Source organism: Salvelinus fontinalis, chromosome 4 (assembly GCF_029448725.1).
Source record: "Salvelinus fontinalis isolate EN_2023a chromosome 4, ASM2944872v1, whole genome shotgun sequence".
NCBI lineage: Eukaryota > Metazoa > Chordata > Actinopteri > Salmoniformes > Salmonidae > Salvelinus > Salvelinus fontinalis.
Window position 1 is genome coordinate 5,361,593 of NC_074668.1, and position 20,000 is coordinate 5,381,592.

The 20,000-nt window shown below is 42.8% G+C and overlaps 1 protein-coding gene across 2 annotated transcripts in view; it reads left to right on the top strand.

Annotated features, from left to right (window-relative positions):
- Positions 1-20,000, top strand: part of LOC129853019 (protein mono-ADP-ribosyltransferase PARP8-like) — a 109,372-nt gene that overhangs the window by 63,502 nt on the left and 25,870 nt on the right. For both annotated transcript variants that reach the window (XM_055918650.1, XM_055918652.1), the window contains exons 8-15: positions 11,879-11,939; positions 12,268-12,358; positions 12,528-12,594; positions 12,739-12,867; positions 13,423-13,908; positions 14,856-14,994; positions 15,155-15,208; positions 15,334-15,429. In XM_055918650.1, coding sequence (XP_055774625.1) covers positions 11,879-11,939; positions 12,268-12,358; positions 12,528-12,594; positions 12,739-12,867; positions 13,423-13,908; positions 14,856-14,994; positions 15,155-15,208; positions 15,334-15,429 — 1,123 coding nt within the window. The remainder of the gene's footprint in view (positions 1-11,878; positions 11,940-12,267; positions 12,359-12,527; positions 12,595-12,738; positions 12,868-13,422; positions 13,909-14,855; positions 14,995-15,154; positions 15,209-15,333; positions 15,430-20,000) is intronic.

Below are 20,000 nucleotides of genomic sequence, written 5' to 3' on the forward strand. Positions count from 1 at the left end.
AACCAGGTTTTCCTCTAGGATGTTGCCTGTCCTTCATGTCCCAGTGTCTGGTGGAAAGCAGACTGAACCAGGTTTTCCTCTAGGATGTTGCCTGTTCTTCATCTCCCAGTGTCTGGTGGAAAGCAGACTGAACCAGGTTTTCCTCTAGGATGTTGCCTGTTCTTCATCTCCCAGTGTCTGGTGGAAAGCAGACTGAACCAGGTTTTCCTCTAGGATATTGCCTGTGCTTCACCTCCCAGTGTCTGGTGGAAAGCAGACTGAACCATGTTCTCCTCTAGGATGTTGCCTGGGCTTCATGTCCCAGTGTCTGGTGGAAAGCAGACTGAACCAGGTTTTCCTCTAGGATGTTGCCTGTTCTTCATCTCCCAGTGTCTGGTGGAAAGCAGACTGAACCAGGTTTTCCTCTAGGATGTTGCCTGGGCTTCATGTCCCAGTGTCTGGTGGAAAGCAGACTGAACCAGGTTTTCCTCTAGGATGTTGCCTGTTCTTCATCTCCCAGTGTCTGGTGGAAAGCAGACTGAACCAGGTTTTCCTCTAGGATGTTGCCTGTGCTTCATGTCCCAGTGTCTGGTGGAAAGCAGACTGAACCAGGTTTTCCTCTAGGATATTGCCTGTGCTTCACCTCCCAGTGTCTGGTGGAAAGCAGACTGAACCATGTTCTCCTCTAGGATGTTGCCTGTCCTTCATGTCCCAGTGTCTGGTGGAAAGCAGACTGAACCAGATTTTCCTCTAGGATGTGGCCTGTGCTTCATGTCCCAGTGTCTGATGGAAAGCAGACTGAACCAGGTTTTCCTATAGGATGTTGCCTGGGCTTAGCGCCATTCCATTCTATTTTATTTTTTGCAAAACTCCCTGGTCCTTAACGATTACACGCATACCCATAACATGATGCAGCCACCGCTATGCTTGAAAATATGAAGAGTGGTACTCAGGAATGTGTTGTGTTTGCCCCAAATTAAACACTGTAGTCAGAACAAAAAGTGAATTGCTTTGCCACATTTTTTGTCGTATTACTTTAGTACCTTGTTGCAAACAGGATGTATGTTTTGGTATATTTGTATTCTGTACAGGCTTCCTTCTTTTCACTCTGTCATTTAGGTTAGTATTGTGGAGTAACTACAATGTTGTTGATCCATCTTCAGTTTTCTCCGATCACAGCCATTAAACTCTTTACCTGCTATAAAAAGTCACCATTGGCCTCATGGTGAAATCCCTGAGCGGTTTCCTTCCTCTCCGGCAACTGAGTTAGGAATAAGAACGCCTGTATCTTTGTAGTGACTGGGTGTATTGATACACCATCCAAAGTATAATTAATAACTTCACCATGCTCAAAGGGATATTCAATCACTGCTTTTTTTAAATGTCACCCATCTATCAATAGGTGCCCTTCTTTTCGAGGCATTGGAAAACCTCCCTGGTCTTTGTGGTTGAATCTGTGTTTGAAATTCACTGCTTGACTGAGGAACCTTACAGATAATTGTATGTGTGGGGTACAGAGATGAGGTAGTCATTAAAAAAACATGTTAAACACTATTATTAGTCCATGCAAATTATTATGTGACTTGTTAAGCACATTTTTACTCCTGAACATATTGAGGCTTGACATAAGAAAGGGGTGGAATACTTATTGACTCAAGACATTTCAACTTTTCATTTTTAAATAAATTTGTACAAATTTTCGAAAAACATAATTCCACTTTGAAATGATGGGGTGTTGTGTGTGTGTGTAGGCCAGTGACAACACATCTCAATGTAAGCCATTATAAATTCAGGCTGCAACACACCCACATGGTAAATGTCAAGGGGAATTCATATTTGCTGAAGGCACTATAAATCATCACCTCTTGTAAGGTTGATTTGCTATCGCTAGATACGTAGAAACAAATTACGGATACGCGGTTTATAAATTATACAACGGTTGGGTCTAATCCTGAATGCTGATCGGTTAAAAGCACATTCCAGCCCGTGTCTATTCCACTATTTACCACCAGCTAAATCTATGAGGTTAAAATGGCTATTTACTCTGTTCCATCTGACTGTCTCGTCAGCCCAGCCAGGCAATTTATAAACTTGATCTCCACTATAAAAAGCATCTCGACATTATCTCACATTTCTTTTACATTAACATGTCGTTTTTTTTTTGTCTTGCTGATAGCCCGTCAAGAGTCTATTGTCCTGCTGATAGTCCATCAATAGTCTATTGTCCTGCTGATAGCCCGTCAAGAGTCTATTGTCCTGCTGATAGTCCATCAATAGTATATTGTCCTGCTGATAGTCCATCAATAGTATATTGTCCTGCTGATAGTCCATCAATAGTATATTGTCCTGCTGATAGTCCATCAATAGTATATTGTCCTGCTGATAGCCCATCAATAGTCTATTGTCCTGCTGATAGTCCATCAATAGTATATTGTCCTGCTGATAGTCCATCAATAGTCTATTGTCCTGCTGATAGTCCATCAATAGTCTATTGTCCTGCTGATAGTCCATCAATAGTCTATTGTCCTGCTGATAGTCCATCAATAGTCTATTGTCCTGCTGATAGTCCATCAATAGTATATTGTCCTGCTGATAGTCCATCAATAGTATATTGTCCTGCTGATAGTCCATCAATAGTCTATTGTCCTGCTGATAGTCCATCAATAGTCTATTGTCCTGCTGATAATCCATCAATAGTCTATTGTCCTGCTGATAGCCCATCAATAGTCTATTGTCCTGCTGATAGCCCATCAATAGTCTATTGTCCTGCTGATAGCCCATCAAGAGTCCTGCTGATAGTCCATCAAGAGTCTATTGTCCTGCTGATAGCCCATCAATAGTCTATTGTCCTGCTGATAGTCCATCAATAGTATATTGTCCTGCTGATAGTCCATCAATAGTCTATTGTCCTGCTGATAGTCCATCAATAGTCTATTGTCCTGCTGATAGCCCATCAATAGTCTATTGTCCTGCTGATAGCCCATCAATAGTCTATTGTCCTGCTGATAGTCCATCAATAGTCTATTGTCCTGCTGATAGCCCATCAATAGTCTATTGTCCTGCTGATAGCCCATCAATAGTCTATTGTCCTGCTGATAGCCCATCAATAGTCTATTGTCCTGCTGATAGTCCATCAATAGTCTATTGTCCTGCTGATAGCCCATCACTAGTCTAGTGTCCTGCTGATAGCCCATCAATAGTCTATTGTCCTGCTGATAGCCCATCAATAGTCTATTGTCCTGCTGATAGCCCATCAATAGTCTATTGTCCTGCTGATAGCCCATCAATAGTCTATTGTCCTGCTGATAGTCCATCAATAGTCTATTGCCCTGCTGATAGTCCATCAATAGTCTATTGTCCTGCTGATAGCCCATCAATAGTCTATTGTCCTGCTGATAGCCCATCAAGAGTCCTGCTGATAGTCCATCAATAGTCTATTGTCCTGCTGATAGCCAATCAATAGTCTATTGTCCTGCTGATAGTCCCTCAATAGTCTATTGTCCTGCTGATAGCCCACCAATAGTCTATTGTCCTGCTGATAGTCCATCACTAGTCTAGTGTCCTGCTGATAGCCCACCAATAGTCTATTGTCCTGCTGATAGCCCATCACTAGTCTAGTGTCCTGCTGATAGCCCATCAATAGTCTATTGTCCTGCTGATAGTCCATCAATAGTATATTGTCCTGCTGATAGCCCACCAATAGTATATTGTTCTGCTGATAGCCCATCACTAGTCTATTGTCCTGCTGATAGCCCATCAATAGTCTATTGTCCTGCTGATAGCCCATCACTAGTCTATTGTCCTGCTGATAGTCCATCAATAGTCTATTGTCCTGCTGATAGCCCATCAAGAGTCCTGCTGATAGTCCATCAATAGTCTATTGTCCTGCTGATAGTCCCTCAATAGTCTATTGTCCTGCTGATAGCCCATCACTAGTCTAGTGTCCTGCTGATAGCCCATCAATAGTCTATTGTCCTGCTGATAGCCCATCAATAGTCTATTGTCCTGCTGATAGCCCATCAATAGTCTATTGTCCTGCTGATAGCCCATCAATAGTCTATTGTCCTGCTGATAGTCCATCAATAGTCTATTGTCCTGCTGATAGCCCATCAAGAGTCCTGCTGATAGTCCATCAATAGTCTATTGTCCTGCTGATAGCCAATCAATAGTCTATTGTCCTGCTGATAGTCCCTCAATAGTCTATTGTCCTGCTGATAGCCCACCAATAGTCTATTGTCCTGCTGATAGCCCATCACTAGTCTAGTGTCCTGCTGATAGCCCATCAATAGTCTATTGTCCTGCTGATAGTCCATCAATAGTCTATTGTCCTGCTGATAGCCCATCAATGGTATATTGTCCTGCTGATAGCCCATCAATAGTCTATTGTCCTGCTGATGGTCCATCAAATGTGGATGGCTTCTTTGTATGCATGAATAGGTATGCATGAATAGGTAAGAGTGCCAAGCCACAGCATTGTAGTGTACTTACAGTACAGTGCACTTTCCCTCCATTCTGCCTGACTCTCTTCCACCACATGACTCTTTCTGTTGTTGTTATCTATTGTTGTTATCTATTGTTGTTGTTTTCTATTGTTGTTTTCTATTGTTGTTGTTTTCTATTGTTGTTTTCTATTGTTGTTGTTTTCTATTGTTGTTTTCTATTGTTGTTGTTATCTATTCCCTCCATTCTGCCTGACTCTCTTCCACCACATGACTCTTTCTGTTGTTGTTTTCTATTGTTGTTTTCTATTGTTGTTGTTTTCTATTGTTGTTGTTTTCTATTGTTGTTGTTATCTATTCCCTCCATTCTGCCTGACTCTCTTCCACCACATGACTTTCTATTGTTGTTATCTATTGTTGTTGTTTTCTATTGTTGTTGTTATCTATTCCCTCCATTCTGCCTGACTCTCTTCCACCACATGACTTTCTATTGTTGTTTTCTATTGTTGTTGTTATCTATTGTTGTTTTCTATTGTTGTTGTTATCTATTCCCTCCATTCTGCCTGACTCTCTACCACCACATGATTCTATCTGTGGTTGTTTTCTATTCAGTAACATTCCACTAGTAAAGGTGATATATAAAAAAAAACTAACATTTCAATAGTTCAGGTCTTGAAAATACGGGAAACCTTTTTCCCCCTCCGTATCTACAAAGGGGTATAAATGAGGCCAATGCAGACGACTGGCCTGTGGGGTTTTCGTCCCTGTACTCTCTTTCGTTCAGCTTCTTTTTCACATCAGCAAAGAACCCACTCCACGTTGTCTGCTTCATTTGACGCTGTCGTTTTGAGTTTTATTTATCCGTGTTTAGTAGCCCCGAGGCTATATGGCTGTACCGTCAACTTGTTCAGTTCATTTTGCAGACACGACTCGCGTATATTCAGTTCAACACATATATTTTAAGAATATTACTGAACATTTTTGTTTCACTTAGAATATAAACTTTAAGGTTAACACCAGTTTTAGTCCAGTCTAGTTACAGCTTCTTCTGACCAAGTAGAAACAAAAAAACTGAGTGTCTTTTTTTTTCTGGGTGTGTATGCGGGACAGAGGAAGAGCAATTCTTCCACTATTGTTCTACATGCAATAACCCTCTTCTTCGTCATCCTCATCGTTCAGTTCATTCAAATAAAATTGTGAAGTGAAGTGCACGATTATAACTTTATTTCTGGTTTCTATCGCAACATTCTTCAATTGACGTCATTCATTCAGTGAGGAGAGAGACGCATTAGCGCCTGGGCACCAACGCTTTTACACCTAACCCAACAGCAGAATCAGCATTCCAACTCCCTTACGCTGACACAATGTATCACACTATACCACAATCTATCTCAGTGTGCTGCGGCATAAAGTCAAAACTTTTCACTTAGGAACCACTGTACACACACATCTCTCATGACCTCTAAATGGTTAGAGCCGTTGGGCCAGTAACTGAAAGGTTGCTAGATCGGATCCCCGAGCTGACAAGGTTAAAAATCTGTCGTTCTGTCCCCTGAACAAGGCAGTTAACCCACTGTTCCTAGGTCGTCATTGAAAATAAGAATTTGTTCTTAACTGACTTGCCTAGTTAAAAAAGGTTAAATATATATATTTTTTATAATAATAATAATTGGTAACTGTTGTAAGTTATATCCCACATGTGGGTCAGTGTGGATGGTGATGTGTGAATGTCAGTGGACGTGTTTTAACTATTCTTGTGTGGACCAGAATTCCCCACAAGAATAGTAAACAAACACAAATTGGTGTGTGTGTGTGTGGGGGGGTGTCAGTAGGAATGGTGGTGTGAGTGTGTGTGTCTGTGTCAGTGTGTGTGTGTGTGTGTGTGTGTGTGTGTGTGTGTGTGTGTGTGTGTGTGTGTGTGTGTGTGTGTGTGTGTCAGTGTGTGTGTGTGTGTGTGTGTGTGTCAGTGTGGATGGTAGTGTATAGCAGGCCCTACTGCTGGATGACTCATCAGGGAGAGCAGGTCCTCCAGAAGGGCGTGGTACAGCATTAGGGTAGATATATTAAAGGGTAGATATATTAAAGGGTAGATATATTAAAGGGTAGTGATATATTAAAGGGTAGATATATTAAAGGGTAGTGATATATTAAAGGGTAGATATATTAAAGGGTAGATATATTAAAGGGTAGTGATATATTAAAGGGTAGTGATATATTAAAGGGTAGATATATTAAAGGGTAGATATATTAAAGGGTAGTGATATATTAAAGGGTAGATATATTAAAGGGTAGATATATATTAAAGGGTAGTGATATATTAAAGGGTAGTGATATATTAAAGGGTAGATATATTAAAGGGTAGTGATATATTAAAGGGTAGATATATTAAAGGGTAGTGATATATTAAAGGGTATATATCTTAAAGGGTAGTGATATATTAAAGGGTAGTGATATATTAAAGGGTAGTGATATATATAAAAGGGTATATATCTTAAAGGGTAGTGATATATTAAAGGGTAGTGATATATTAAAGGGTAGTGATATATTAAAGGGTAGTGATATATATTAAAGGGTTGTGATATATTAAAGGGTAGATATATTAAAGGGTAGTGATATATTAAAGGGTATATATCTTAAAGGGTAGTGATATATCTTAAAGGGTAGTGATATATTAAAGGGTTGTGATATATTAAAGGGTATATATCTTAAAGGGTAGTGATATATTAAAGGGTAGATATATTAAAGGGTATATATATTAAAGGGTAGTGATATATTAAAGGGTAGATATATTAAAGGGTAGATATATTAAAGGGTAGTGATATATTAAAGGGTAGTGAGATATTAAAGGGTATATATCTTAAAGGGTAGTGATATATTAAAGGGTAGTGTTATATTAAAGGGTAGTGATATATTAAAGAGTAGATATATTAAAGGGTAGATATATTAAAGGGTAGTGAAATACACTGAGCTCATGTGCTCAGTGTGAACCTGCTTTCATCTGTGAAGAGCACAGGGCGCCAGTGGCGAATTTGCCAATCTTGGTGTTCTCTGGCAAATGCCAAACATCCTGCACGGTGTTGGGCTGTAAGCACAACCCCCACCTGTGGACGTCGGACCCTCATACCACCCTCATGGAGTCTGTTTCTGACTGTTTGAGCAGACACATGCACATTTGTGGCCTGCTGGAGGTCATTTTGCAGGGCTCTGGCAGTGCTCCTCCTGATCCTCCTTGCACAACGGCGGAGGTCGCGGTCCTGCTGCTGGGTTGTTGCATAGGAACTGAGAAGTGGTCTGTGGTCATGCACATTTGTGGCCTGCTGGAAGTCATTTTGCAGGGCGCTGGCAGTGCACCTCCTTGCACAAAGGCGGAGGTAGCGGTCCTGCTGCTGGGTTGTTGCCCTCCTACGGCCTCCTCCACGTCTCCTGATGTACTGGCCTGTCTCCTGGTAGCGCCTCCATACTCTGGACACTACGCTGACAGACACAGCAAACCTTTTTGCCACAGCTCGCATTGATGTGCCATCCTGGATGAACTGCACTACCTGAGCCACTTGTGTGGGTTGTAGACTCCGTCTCATGCTACCACTAGAGTGAGAGCACCGCCAGCATTTAAAAGTGACCAAAACATCAGCCAGGAAGCATAGGAACTGAGAAGTGGTCTGTGGTCACCACCTGCAGAATCACTCTTTTTTTGGGGGTGTCTTGCTAATTGCCTATAATTTCCACCTTTTGTCTATTCCATTTGCACAACAGCATGTGAAATTTATTGTCAATCAGTGTTGCTTCCTAAGTGGACAGTTTGATTTCACAGAAGTTTGATTGACTTGGAGTTACATTGTGTTGTTTAAGTGTTCCCTTTATTTTTTTGAGCAGTGTATTAAAGGGTAGTGATATATTAAAGGGTAGTGATACATTAAAGGGTAGTGATATATTAAAGGGTAGTGATCTATTAAAGGGTAGATATATTAAAGGGTAGATATATTAAAGTGTAGTAAAGGGTAGATGTTCATTGTAACGCTTATATACAACTTCAAAGATGTTTTCAAGTTGGAAAAGACTAAATCAACATCGCTGTGGCATGTTGAGATGTTGATGTTGAGGTGTTGATGTTGAGATGTTGATGTTGAGATGTTGAGGTGTTGATGTTGAGGTGTTGATGTTGAGATGTTGATGTTGAGGTGTTGATGTTGAGGTGTTGATGTTGAGGTGTTGATGTTGAGATGTTGATGTTGAGATGTTGAGGTGTTGATGTTGAGGTGTTGATGTTGAGATGTTGAGGTGTTGATGTTGAGGTGTTGATGTTGAGGTGTTGATGTTGAGGTGTTGATGTTGAGGTGTTGAGGTGTTGATGTTGAGGTGTTGATGTTAAGGTGTTGATGTTGAGGTGTTGAGGTGTTGATGTTGAGGTGTTGATGTTGAGATGTTGAGGTGTTGATGTTGAGGTGTTGAGGTGTTTATGTTGAGGTGTTGATGTTGAGATGTTGAGGTGTTGATGTTGAGGTGTTGATGTTGAGGTGTTGATGTTGAGATGTTGAGGTGTTGATGTTGAGGTGTTGATGTTGAGGTGTTGATGTTGAGGTGTTGAGGTGTTGATGTTGAGGTGTTGAGATGTTGAGGTGTTGAGATGTTGAGGTGTTGAGATGTTGAGGTGTTGAGGTGTTGATGTTGAGGTGTTGATGTTGAGGTGGTGATGTTGAGGTGATGAGATGTTGATGTTGAGGTGTTGAGATGTTGATGTAGGGTGTTGATGTTGAGGTGTTGAGGTGTTGATGTTGAAGTGTTGATGTTGAGGTGTTGAGATGTTGAGATGTTGAGGTGTTGATGTTGAGGTGTTGAGATGTTGATGTTGAGGTGTTGATTTTGAGGTGTTGATGTTGAGGTGTTGAGATGTTGAGGTGTAAGTCGCTCTGGATAAGAGCGTCTGCTAAATGACTTAAATGTAAATGTAAATGTGTTGATGTTGAGGTGTTGATGTTAAGGTGTTGATTTTGAGGTGTTGATGTTGAGGTGTTGAGATGTTGAGGTGTTGAGGTGTTGATGTTGAGGTGTTGATGTTGAGATGTTGAGGTGTTGATGTTGAGATGTTGAGGTGTTGATGTTGAGGTGTTGATGTTGAGGTGTTGATGTTGAGGTGTTGATGTTGAGATGTTGATGTTGAGATGTTGAGGTGTTGATGTTGAGGTGTTGATGTTGAGGTGTTGATGTTGAGGTGTTGATGTTGAGATATTTAGGTGTTGATGTTGAGATGTTGATGTTGAGATGTTGATGTTGAGGTGTTGATGTTGAGGTGGTGATGTTGAGATATTGAGATGTTAATGTTGATGTTGAGGTATTGAGATGTCGAGGTGTTGAGATGTTGATGTTGATGTTGAGGTGTTGATGTTGAGGTATTGATGTCGAGGTGTTGAGATGTTGATGTGTTGATGTTGAGGTGTTGATGTTGATGTTGAGGTGTTGAGATGTTAAGGTGTTGAGGTGTTGATGTTGAGGTGTTGCTGTTGAGGTATTGGCATGCTAATGTTGCGGTGTTGATGTTGAGATGTTGATGTTGAGGTGTTGATGTTGAGATGTTGATGTTGAGGTGTTGAGGTGTTTATGTTGATATGTTGAGGTGTTGATGTTGAGGTGTTGGTGTTTATGTTGAGATGTTGAGGTGTTGATGTTGAGGTGTTGATGTTGAGGTGTTGATGTTGAGATGTTGAGGTGTTGATGTTGAGGTGTTGATGTTGAGGTGTTGATGTTGAGATGTTGATGTTGAGGTGTTGATGTTGAGGTGTTGATGTTGAGGTGTTGATGTTGAGGTGTTGAGATGTTGAGATGTTGAGGTGTTGATGTTGAGGTGTTGAGATGTTGATGTTGAGGTGTTGATTTTGAGGTGTTGATGTTGAGGTGTTGAGATGTTGATGTTGAGATGTTGAGGTGTTGATGTTGAGGTGTTGATGTTAAGGTGTTGATTTTGAGGTGTTGATGTTGAGGTGTTGAGATGTTGAGGTGTTGAGATGTTGAGGTGTTGATGTTGAGGTGGTGATGTTGAGGTGTTGAGATGTTGATGTTGAGGTGTTGAGGTGTTGATGTTGAGGTGTTGAGATGTTGAGGTGTTGATGTTGAGGTGTTGATGTTGAGGTGTTGATGTTGAGGTGTTGATGTTGAGGTGTTGAGATGTTGAGGTGGTGGTGTTGAGGTGTTGAGATGTTGATGTTGAGGTGTTGAGATGTTGATGTTGAGGTGTTGATGTTGAGGTGTTGATGTTGAGGTGTTGATGTTGAGATATTGAGGTGTTGATGTTGACATGTTGAGGTGTTGATGTTGAGATGTTGATGTTGAGTTGTTGATGTTGAGGTGTTGAGATGTTGAGGTGTTGAGGTGTTGATTTTGAGGTGTTGATGTTGAGGTGTTGAGATGTTGATGTTGAGATGTTGAGGTGTTGATGTTGAGGTGTTGATGTTAAGGTGTTGATTTTGAGGTGTTGAGGTGTTGAGGTGTTGAGATGTTGAGGTGTTGATGTGAGGTGTTGATGTTGAGATGTTGAGGTGTTGATGTTGAGGTGTTGATGTTGAGGTGTTGATGTTGAGATGTTGAGGTACTGAGGTGTTGAGATGTTGAGGTTTTGATGTTGAGGTGTTGATTTTGAGGTGTTGATTTTGAGGTGTTGATGTTGAGGTGTTGATGTTGAGGTGTTGATGTTGAGGTGTTGATGTTGAGGTGTTGAGATGTTGAGGTGTTGATGTTGAGGTGTTGATGTGTTGAGGTGTTGATGTTGAGGTGTTGATGTTGAGGTGTTGATGTTGAGATGTTGAGGTACTGAGGTGTTGAGATGTTGAGGTGTTGAGGTGTTGATGTTGAGGTGTTGATGTTGAGGTGTTGAGATGTTGAGGTGTTGAGATGTTGAGGTGTTGAGATGTTGATTTTGAGATATTGAGGTGTTGAGGTATTGAGGTATTGAGATAATCCGTTTCTAATGTGACTGACTTGAAATGGATTCCATGTATCATCATCTTCAATCAGGTGTTTATTCAGGAGATCATATTGAGATACATGTTTTATGTGTTCTGATGTATGGAACCAGTAACGTGTTCTGATGTAAGGAACCAGTAATGTGTTCTGATGTATGGAACCAGTAACGTGTTCTGATGTATGGAACCAGTAACGTGTTCTGATGTATGGAACCAGTAACGTGTTCTGATGTATGGAACCAGTAATGTGTTCTGATGTATGGAACCAGTAACGTGTTCTGATGTATGGAACCAGTAATGTGTTCTGATGTATGGAACCAGTAATGTGTTCTGATGTATGGAACCAGTAACGTGTTCTGATGTATGGAACCAGTAACGTGTTCTGATGTATGGAACCAGTAACGTGTTCTGATGTATGGAACCAGTAACGTGTTCTGATGTATGGAACCAGTAACGTGTTCTGATGTATGGATCCAGTAATATGGTCATATGTTTTATATTGTGCAGGGAATACGGTGCGATTGATGATGTGGACATTGATCTACACATCGACGTCAGTTTCCTAGATGTAAGTATGCCATTCATGCCGTCCTCATTGCCTTTCCTTTCCATCTCCTAAAGCAAAGGAAGATGGGTTGGTGAAATTTGATCTTATTTGCTAGTAATGTAGTAGCGTATCACTGTAAAATACTCTGTCTGTAATGTCTGACAGAAAGGACATAGCAGGTGGAGTGAAAAGAACATTTCTGAGATTGTTTATGCTTTGAATACTTAGTTTAGAAATGTAGAAGTTAAATTTCAGGAGTGGTAGGACACGTTACGACAGAAGCGATCAAGCTAAAATGGGTCCCTGAGTATTGTGTGCTACGTCGTGTTATCCCGTTTTGATTTCACAGGAGGAAATAGCCCTGGCGTGGGACGTGATCCGCAGGGAACCGGTGATCGTGCGTCTCCACTGCTCTCTGACACAGTACCTGAATGGACCAGGTACCAGACACACACACACACACACAACCATATCACTGGACTGTCTGCATGCAGAGACATATTAAACCAGACCACTAGACTGTCTGCATGCAGAGACATATTAAACCAGACCACAGCGACATTGGATTGCTTCATGTTTACGTCATGAAATATGTATTGTGTTTCCCAGTCCCCACGGTGGACGTGTTCCAGGTGTCGACTAAGGACCGGTTTGGACTGGGACATCAGTTGAAGAAGTAAGTGTTTGGTGGTGCTAGGATGTAGCTTTAAACACTAGAGGACTCATATTACTTGTTACATGTAATACACAAATAATGCAGACATTTGTTCCTTGTTTTTCTCCAGGATAATGCAGACATTTGTTCCTTGTTTTTCTCCAGGATAATGCAGACATTTGTCACCCAGCAGTGGAAACACCAAAGTGAAGAGAAGCTCAACTCCCTTCACAACAAAAACAAGAACAAGAAGAAGGTCAAATCTCCCCTCCACATCTTCTCAACCCTCCGCAGGTCAGAGAAACATCAGCACTGCCCTTTTCACAACACTGACATTTGATGTCTAACAGAAGTAGGGTTGCAAAATGCAGGGAACTTTCCCACAATTCCCTGGTGTTCTAGAAATCCTGGTTGGAAGATTCCCGGGATCAGGAGGGAATAAGCAGGAAACATGGAATCCTCCAAACAGGAAATACTGAATTTTCCAACCAGGAAATACTGAATCCTCCAGCCAGGAAATACTGAATTCTCCAACCAGGAAATACTGAATCCTCCAGCCAGGAAATACTGAATCCTCCAACCAGAATTTCTGGAAACCTCTGAATTTCAGGAAAGTTACCTGCATTTTGCAACCCTAAACAGAAATGATTGATATAAACCGGTCTGTCACTATAATTAAACTACAGACATTTCTTATCCCTTACCAAATAGGCATTTACTGTGTCTGAAAGGATCAGATAGGTATGATATGGTATTAGCGCCACCTTGCTCTCTGATTGGTTAGGCAGAATTTAGCCTGGTTTTACTGCCTCACATTGGACAATAAAGTTATCTTCATTTTCTCCCCAGATCTCCCAGCTACCCGCCTCCTGGCTGTGTCAAGAGCAAGAAGAATCTGAAGCCGGAACAAGATGGCGTCTCTAAATCCCACCGTCTCCTCGGCCAGACCTGCTCCAGCACCGTCAAACAGCAGGTTGAGGCGGAGGTCCCTGGACCTAAGACCGCCCACCGTCTCCTCGGACAGTCCCTGTCTAGCACAGACCCCCGTATGGACCACGGAGGAGGGACCTGCCCCGGACCCCTGCCCCTCAAACCACGCCGCATCCTGGGCAGGCCCTGCTCGGCTTTGGTCAAACCAGAGGACCTCCGTCCCACTCCCCACAAGCTCCTGCCCCGCTTGTGCTCCGGCGACCCCCGCTGTGAGCAAGCTGGTGGGGGAGGAGGTAGTCTTGGAGGAGGTTTGAAGCACCACAGGCTGCTCAGTAGGTCGTGCTCTGGTTCTATCAGGACGGAGGAATTAGATGGACTGAAACACCACCACCACCTCCTCAGCAGGTAAGATAATACAAAAAAAGAGAGGGTAATGGTATCTCCCAAATCCATGTTACTGCAGCTCCTACTACCTCATCAATGCCTCCATGTTACTGCAGCTCCTAGTACCTCATCAATGCCTCCATGTTACTGCAGCTCCTAGTACCTCATCAATGCCTCCATGTTACCACAGCTCCTAGTACCTCATCAATGCCTCCATGTTACTGCAGCTCCTACTACCTCATCAATGCCTCCATGTTACCACAGCTCCTAGTACCTCATCAATGCCTCCATGTTACTGCAGCTCCTACTACCTCATCAATGCCTCCATGTTACTGCAGGTCCTACTACCTCATCAATGCCTCCATGTTACTGCAGCTCCTACTACCTCATCAATGCCTCCATGTTACTACAGCTCCTACTACCTCATCAATGCCTCCATGTTACTGCAGCTCCTACTGCCTCATCAATGCCTCCATGTTACTGCAGGTCCTACTACCTCATCAATGCCTCCATGTTACTGCAGCTCCTACTACCTCATCAATGCCTCCATGTTACTACAGCTCCTACTACCTCATCAATGCCTCCATGTTACTGCAGGTCCTACTACCTCATCAATGCCTCCATGTTACTGCATTTTAACATTTACATTTTAGTCATTTAGCAGACGCTCTTAGCCAGAGCGACTTACAGTAGAGTGCATACATTTTATTAAACATTTTTTTACATACTGAGACAAGGATATCCCTACCGGCCAAACCCTCCCTAACCCGGACGCAGCTATGCCAATTGTGCGTCGCCCCACGGACCTCCCGGTTGCAGCCGGCTGCGACAGAGCCTGGGCGCGAACCCAGCCCAGCCTGGGCGCGAACCCAGAGACTCTGGTGGCGCAGCTACCACTGCTCCACCCGGGAGGTCAGTACTGCAGCTGCAGCTCCTAGTACCTCATCAATGCCTCCATGTTACTGCAGGTCCTACTCCAGCAGTACCAAGATGGGCAAAGCAGTGGACATCTTCAAAGATTCTGTTGCTCCGTCCGAGGGGAGGCGGCTCTCTCTTACCTCAGGGCTCATCGGGATCCTCGCCCCCTCGCTCGCCACGCCACCGCCGGTCAGTAGACCTCTCACGATTGGCTGATGGTTATTTGTCATATTAGAAACATGAATAGTTAGACAAGTAACATAATAGAGTAAATATAATATAAATAAAGGTGTTTGACTCATATCTGTCATAGCTGCTTCTTACTAAACAACCCTCTCTTCATCTATAGCCAAACAATGGGGCCAAGTCCATTCCGATAAGAGACAGAGGCTTCCTTGTCCAGGTAAACATTGCCACCTTATAGAAAACCTGACAGGTAAAAATGTTACTTTAGCCAACCCCATAATAAGGTGTTCTCAACAGGAGGTTTGATCCACTATGACGTGTTCTGCTGTGTTGTCTCTTCAGACCATGGAGTATGCTGAACAGAGAACTCCGGTCCTGAATGAGTTCTGTGTGGTGTGTGACGAACCACACGTGTTCCAGAACGGACCCATGCTCCGAGTGAGTACTCAACCACGCTCGCGCACACACACACACATACATACATAGGTGCACACACGCCAGACGCAGGCACGCACGGCACGCACGCACGGTATGCCTAGGGCTAAACAGTCTACGGAACGTAGGCCTAGACGTACCGGACAGTAGACTGTTTTGGCCCTAGACGTACCAGACAGTAGACTGTTTTGGCCCTAGACGTACCAGACAGTAGACTGTTTTGGCCCTAGACGTACCAGACAGTAGACTGTTTTGGCCCTAGACGTACCAGACAGTAGACTGTTTTGGCCCTAGACGTACCAGACAGTAGACTTTTTTGGCCCTAGACGTACTAGACAGTAGACTGTTTTGGCCCTAGACGTACCATACAGTAGACTGTTTTGGCCCTAGGCGTACCAGACAGTAGACTGTTTTGGCCCTAGACGTACCAGACAGTAGACTGTTTTGGCCCTAGACGTACCAGACAGTAGACTGTTTTGGTCCTAGGCGTACCAGACAGTAGACTGTTTTGGCCCTAGACGTACCAGACAGTAGACTGTTTTGGCCCTAGTCGTACCAGACAGTAGACTGTTTTGGCCCTAGACGTACCAGACAGTAGACTTTTTTGGCCCTAGACGTACTAGACAGTAGACTGTTTTGGCCCTAGACGTACCAGACAGTAGACTGTTTTGGCCCTAGACGTACCAGACAGTAGACTGTTTTGGCCCTAGACGTACCAGACAGTAGACTGTTTTGGCCCTAGACGTACCAGACAGTAGACTTTTTTGGCCCTAGACGTACCAGACAGTAGACTGTTTTGGCCCTAGACGTACCAGACAGTAGACTGTTTTGGTCCTAGGCGTACCAGACAGTAGACTGTTTTGGCCCTAGACGTACCAGACAGTAGACTGTTTTGGCCCTAGTCGTACCAGACAGTAGACTGTTTTGGCCCTAGACGTACCAGACAGTAAACTGTTTTGGCCCTAGGCTTTAGGAGAATCACTGTGGATCACTGTCCTGAGTCCTAATGAAACGACTATAGATCACTGTCCTGAGTACTAATGAAACGACTATAGGTCACTGTCCTGAGTCCTAATGATACGACTATAGATCACTGTCCTGAGTCCTAATGATACGACTATAGATCACTGTCCTGAGTCCTAATGATACGACTATAGATCACTGTCCTGAGTCCTAATGATACGACTATAGATCACTGTCCTGAGTCCTAATGATACGACTATAGATCACTGTCCTGAGTCCTAATGATACGACTATAGATCACTGTCCTGAGTCCTAATGATACGACTATAGATCACTGTCCTGAGTCCTAATGATACGACTATAGATCACTGTCCTGAGTCCTAATGATACGACTATAGATCACTGTCCTGAGTCCTAATGATACGACTATAGATCACTGTCCTGAGTCCTAATGAAACGACTATAGATCACTGTCCTGAGTCCTAATGATACGACTATAGATCACTGTCCTGAGTCCTAATGAAACGACTATAGATCACTGTCCTGAGTCCTAATGATACGACTATAGATCACTGTCCTGAGTCCTAATGAAACGACTATAGATCACTGTCCTGAGTACTAATGATACGACTATAGATCACTGTCCTGAGTCCTAATGATACGACTATAGATCACTGTCCTGAGTCCTAATGATACGACTATAGATCACTGTCCTGAGTCCTAATGAAACGACTATAGATCACTGTCCTGAGTACTAATGATACGACTATAGATCACTGTCCTGAGTCCTAATGATACGACTATAGATCACTGTCCTGAGTCCTAATGATACGACTATAGATCACTGTCCTGAGTCCTAATGATACGACTATAGATCACTGTCCTGAGTCCTAATGATACGACTATAGATCACTGTCCTGAGTACTAATGATACGACTATAGATCACTGTCCTGAGTCCTAATGAAACGACTATAGATCACTGTCCTGAGTACTAATGATACGACTATAGATCACTGTCCTGAGTCCTAATGATACGACTATAGATCACTGTCCTGAGTCCTAATGAAACGACTATAGATCACTGTCCTGAGTACTAATGATACGACTATAGATCACTGTCCTGAGTCCTAATGATACAACTATAGATCACTGTCCTGAGTACTAATGAAACGACTATAGATCACTGTCCTGAATCCTAATGATACGACTATAGATCACTGTCCTGAGTCCTAATGATACAACTATAGATCACTGTCCTGGGTACTAATGATACGACTATAGATCACTGTCCTGAGTCCTAATGAAACGACTATAGTTCACTGTCCTGAGTCCTAATGATACGACTATAGATCACTGTCCTGAGTCCTAATGAAACGACTATAGATCACTGTCCTGAGTCCTAATGATACGACTATAGATCACTGTCCTGAGTCCTAATGATACGACTATAGATCACTGTCCTGAGTCCTAATGATACGACTATAGATCACTGTCCTGAGTCCTAATGATACGACTATAGATCACTGTCCTGAGTCCTAATGAAACGACTATAGATCACTGTCCTGAGTACTAATGATACGACTATAGATCACTGTCCTGAGTACTAATGATACGACTATAGATCACTGTCCTGAGTACTAATGAAACGACTATAGATCACTGTCCTGAGTCCTAATGATACGACTATAGATCACTGTCCTGAGTCCTAATGATACGACTATAGATCACTGTCCTGAGTACTAATGATACGACTATAGATCACTGTCCTGAGTCCTAATGAAACGACTATAGATCACTGTCCTGAGTCCTAATGATACGACTATAGATCACTGTCCTGAGTCCTAATGATACGACTATAGATCACTGTCCTGAGTACTAATGATACAACTATAGATCACTGTCCTGAGTCCTAATGATACGACTATAGATCACTGTCCTGAGTACTAATGATACGACTATAGATCACTGTCCTGAGTCCTAATGACACGACTATAGATCACTGTCCTGAGTACTAATGATACGACTATAGATCACTGTCCTGAGTACTAATGATACGACTATAGATCACTGTCCTGAGTCCTAATGATACGACTATAGATCACTGTCCTGAGTCCTAATGATACGACTATAGATCACTGTCCTGAGTCCTAATGATACGACTATAGATCACTGTCCTAAGTACTAATGATACGACTATAGATCACTGTCCTGAGTCCTAATGAAACGACTATAGATCACTGTCCTGAGTCCTAATGATACGACTATAGATCACTGTCCTGAGTCCTAATGAAACGACTATAGATCACTGTCCTGAGTCCTAATGATACGACTATAGATCACTGTCCTGAGTCCTAATGATACGACTATAGATCACTGTCCTGAGTCCTAATGATACGACTATAGATCACTGTCCTGAGTACTAATGATACGACTATAGATCACTGTCCTGAGTACTAATGATACGACTATAGATCACTGTCCTGAGTACTAATGATACGACTATAGATCACTGTCCTGAGTCCTAATGATACGACTATAGATCACTGTCCTGAGTACTAATGATACGACTATAGATCACTGTCCTGAGTACTAATGATACAACTATAGATCACTGTCCTGAGTACTAATGATACGACTATAGATCACTGTCCTGAGTCCTAATGATACGACGATAGATCACTGTCCTGAGTCCTAATGATACGACTATAGATCACTGTCCTGAGTCCTAATGATACGACTATAGATCACTGTCCTGAGTACTAATGATACGACTATAGATCACTGTCCTGAGTACTAATGATACGACTATAGATCACTGTCCTGAGTCCTAATGATACAACTATAGATCACTGTCCTGAGTCCCTAATGATACGACTATAGATCACTGTCCTGAGTCCTAATGAAACGACTATAGATCACTGTCCTGAATCCTAATGATACGACTATAGGTCACTGTCCTGAATCCTAATAATATTGTCAGGTATCAAGGTAAGACCCAGATGCAGACCGTGTTAAAGTAACAATGTTTATTACAGCAACAGAGACAAAGGTACAGGACGGTAGGCAGACTCAGGGTCAGGTCAGGCAGAGGTTGGAAATCAAGATAGGGGAAAGGTACAGGATGGCAGGCAGGCTCAGGGTCAGGTCAGGCAGAGGTTGGAAATCAAGATAGGGGAAAGGTACAGGATGGCAGGCAGGCTCAGGGTCAGGTCAGGCAGAGGTTGGAAATCAAGATAGGGGAAAGGTACAGGATGGCAGGCAGGCTCAGGGTCAGGTCAGGCAGAGGTTGGAAATCAAGATAGGGGAAAGGTACAGGATGGCAGGCAGGCTCAGGGTCAGGTCAGGCAGAGGTCAGAAATCCAGATAGGGGAAAGGTACAGGATGGCAGGCAGGCTCAGGGTCAGGTCAGGCAGAGTGGTCAGGTGGGCGGGTTCAGGGTCAGGACAGGTAAGGGTCACAAACCAGGAGGGTGAGAAAAAGAGAGGCTAGGAAAAGACAGGAGCTGACAGGACAAACGCTGGTAAGCTTGACGAAACAAGACGAACTGGCAACAGACAAACAGAAAACACAGGTATAAGTACACAGGGGATAATGGGGAAGATGGGTGACA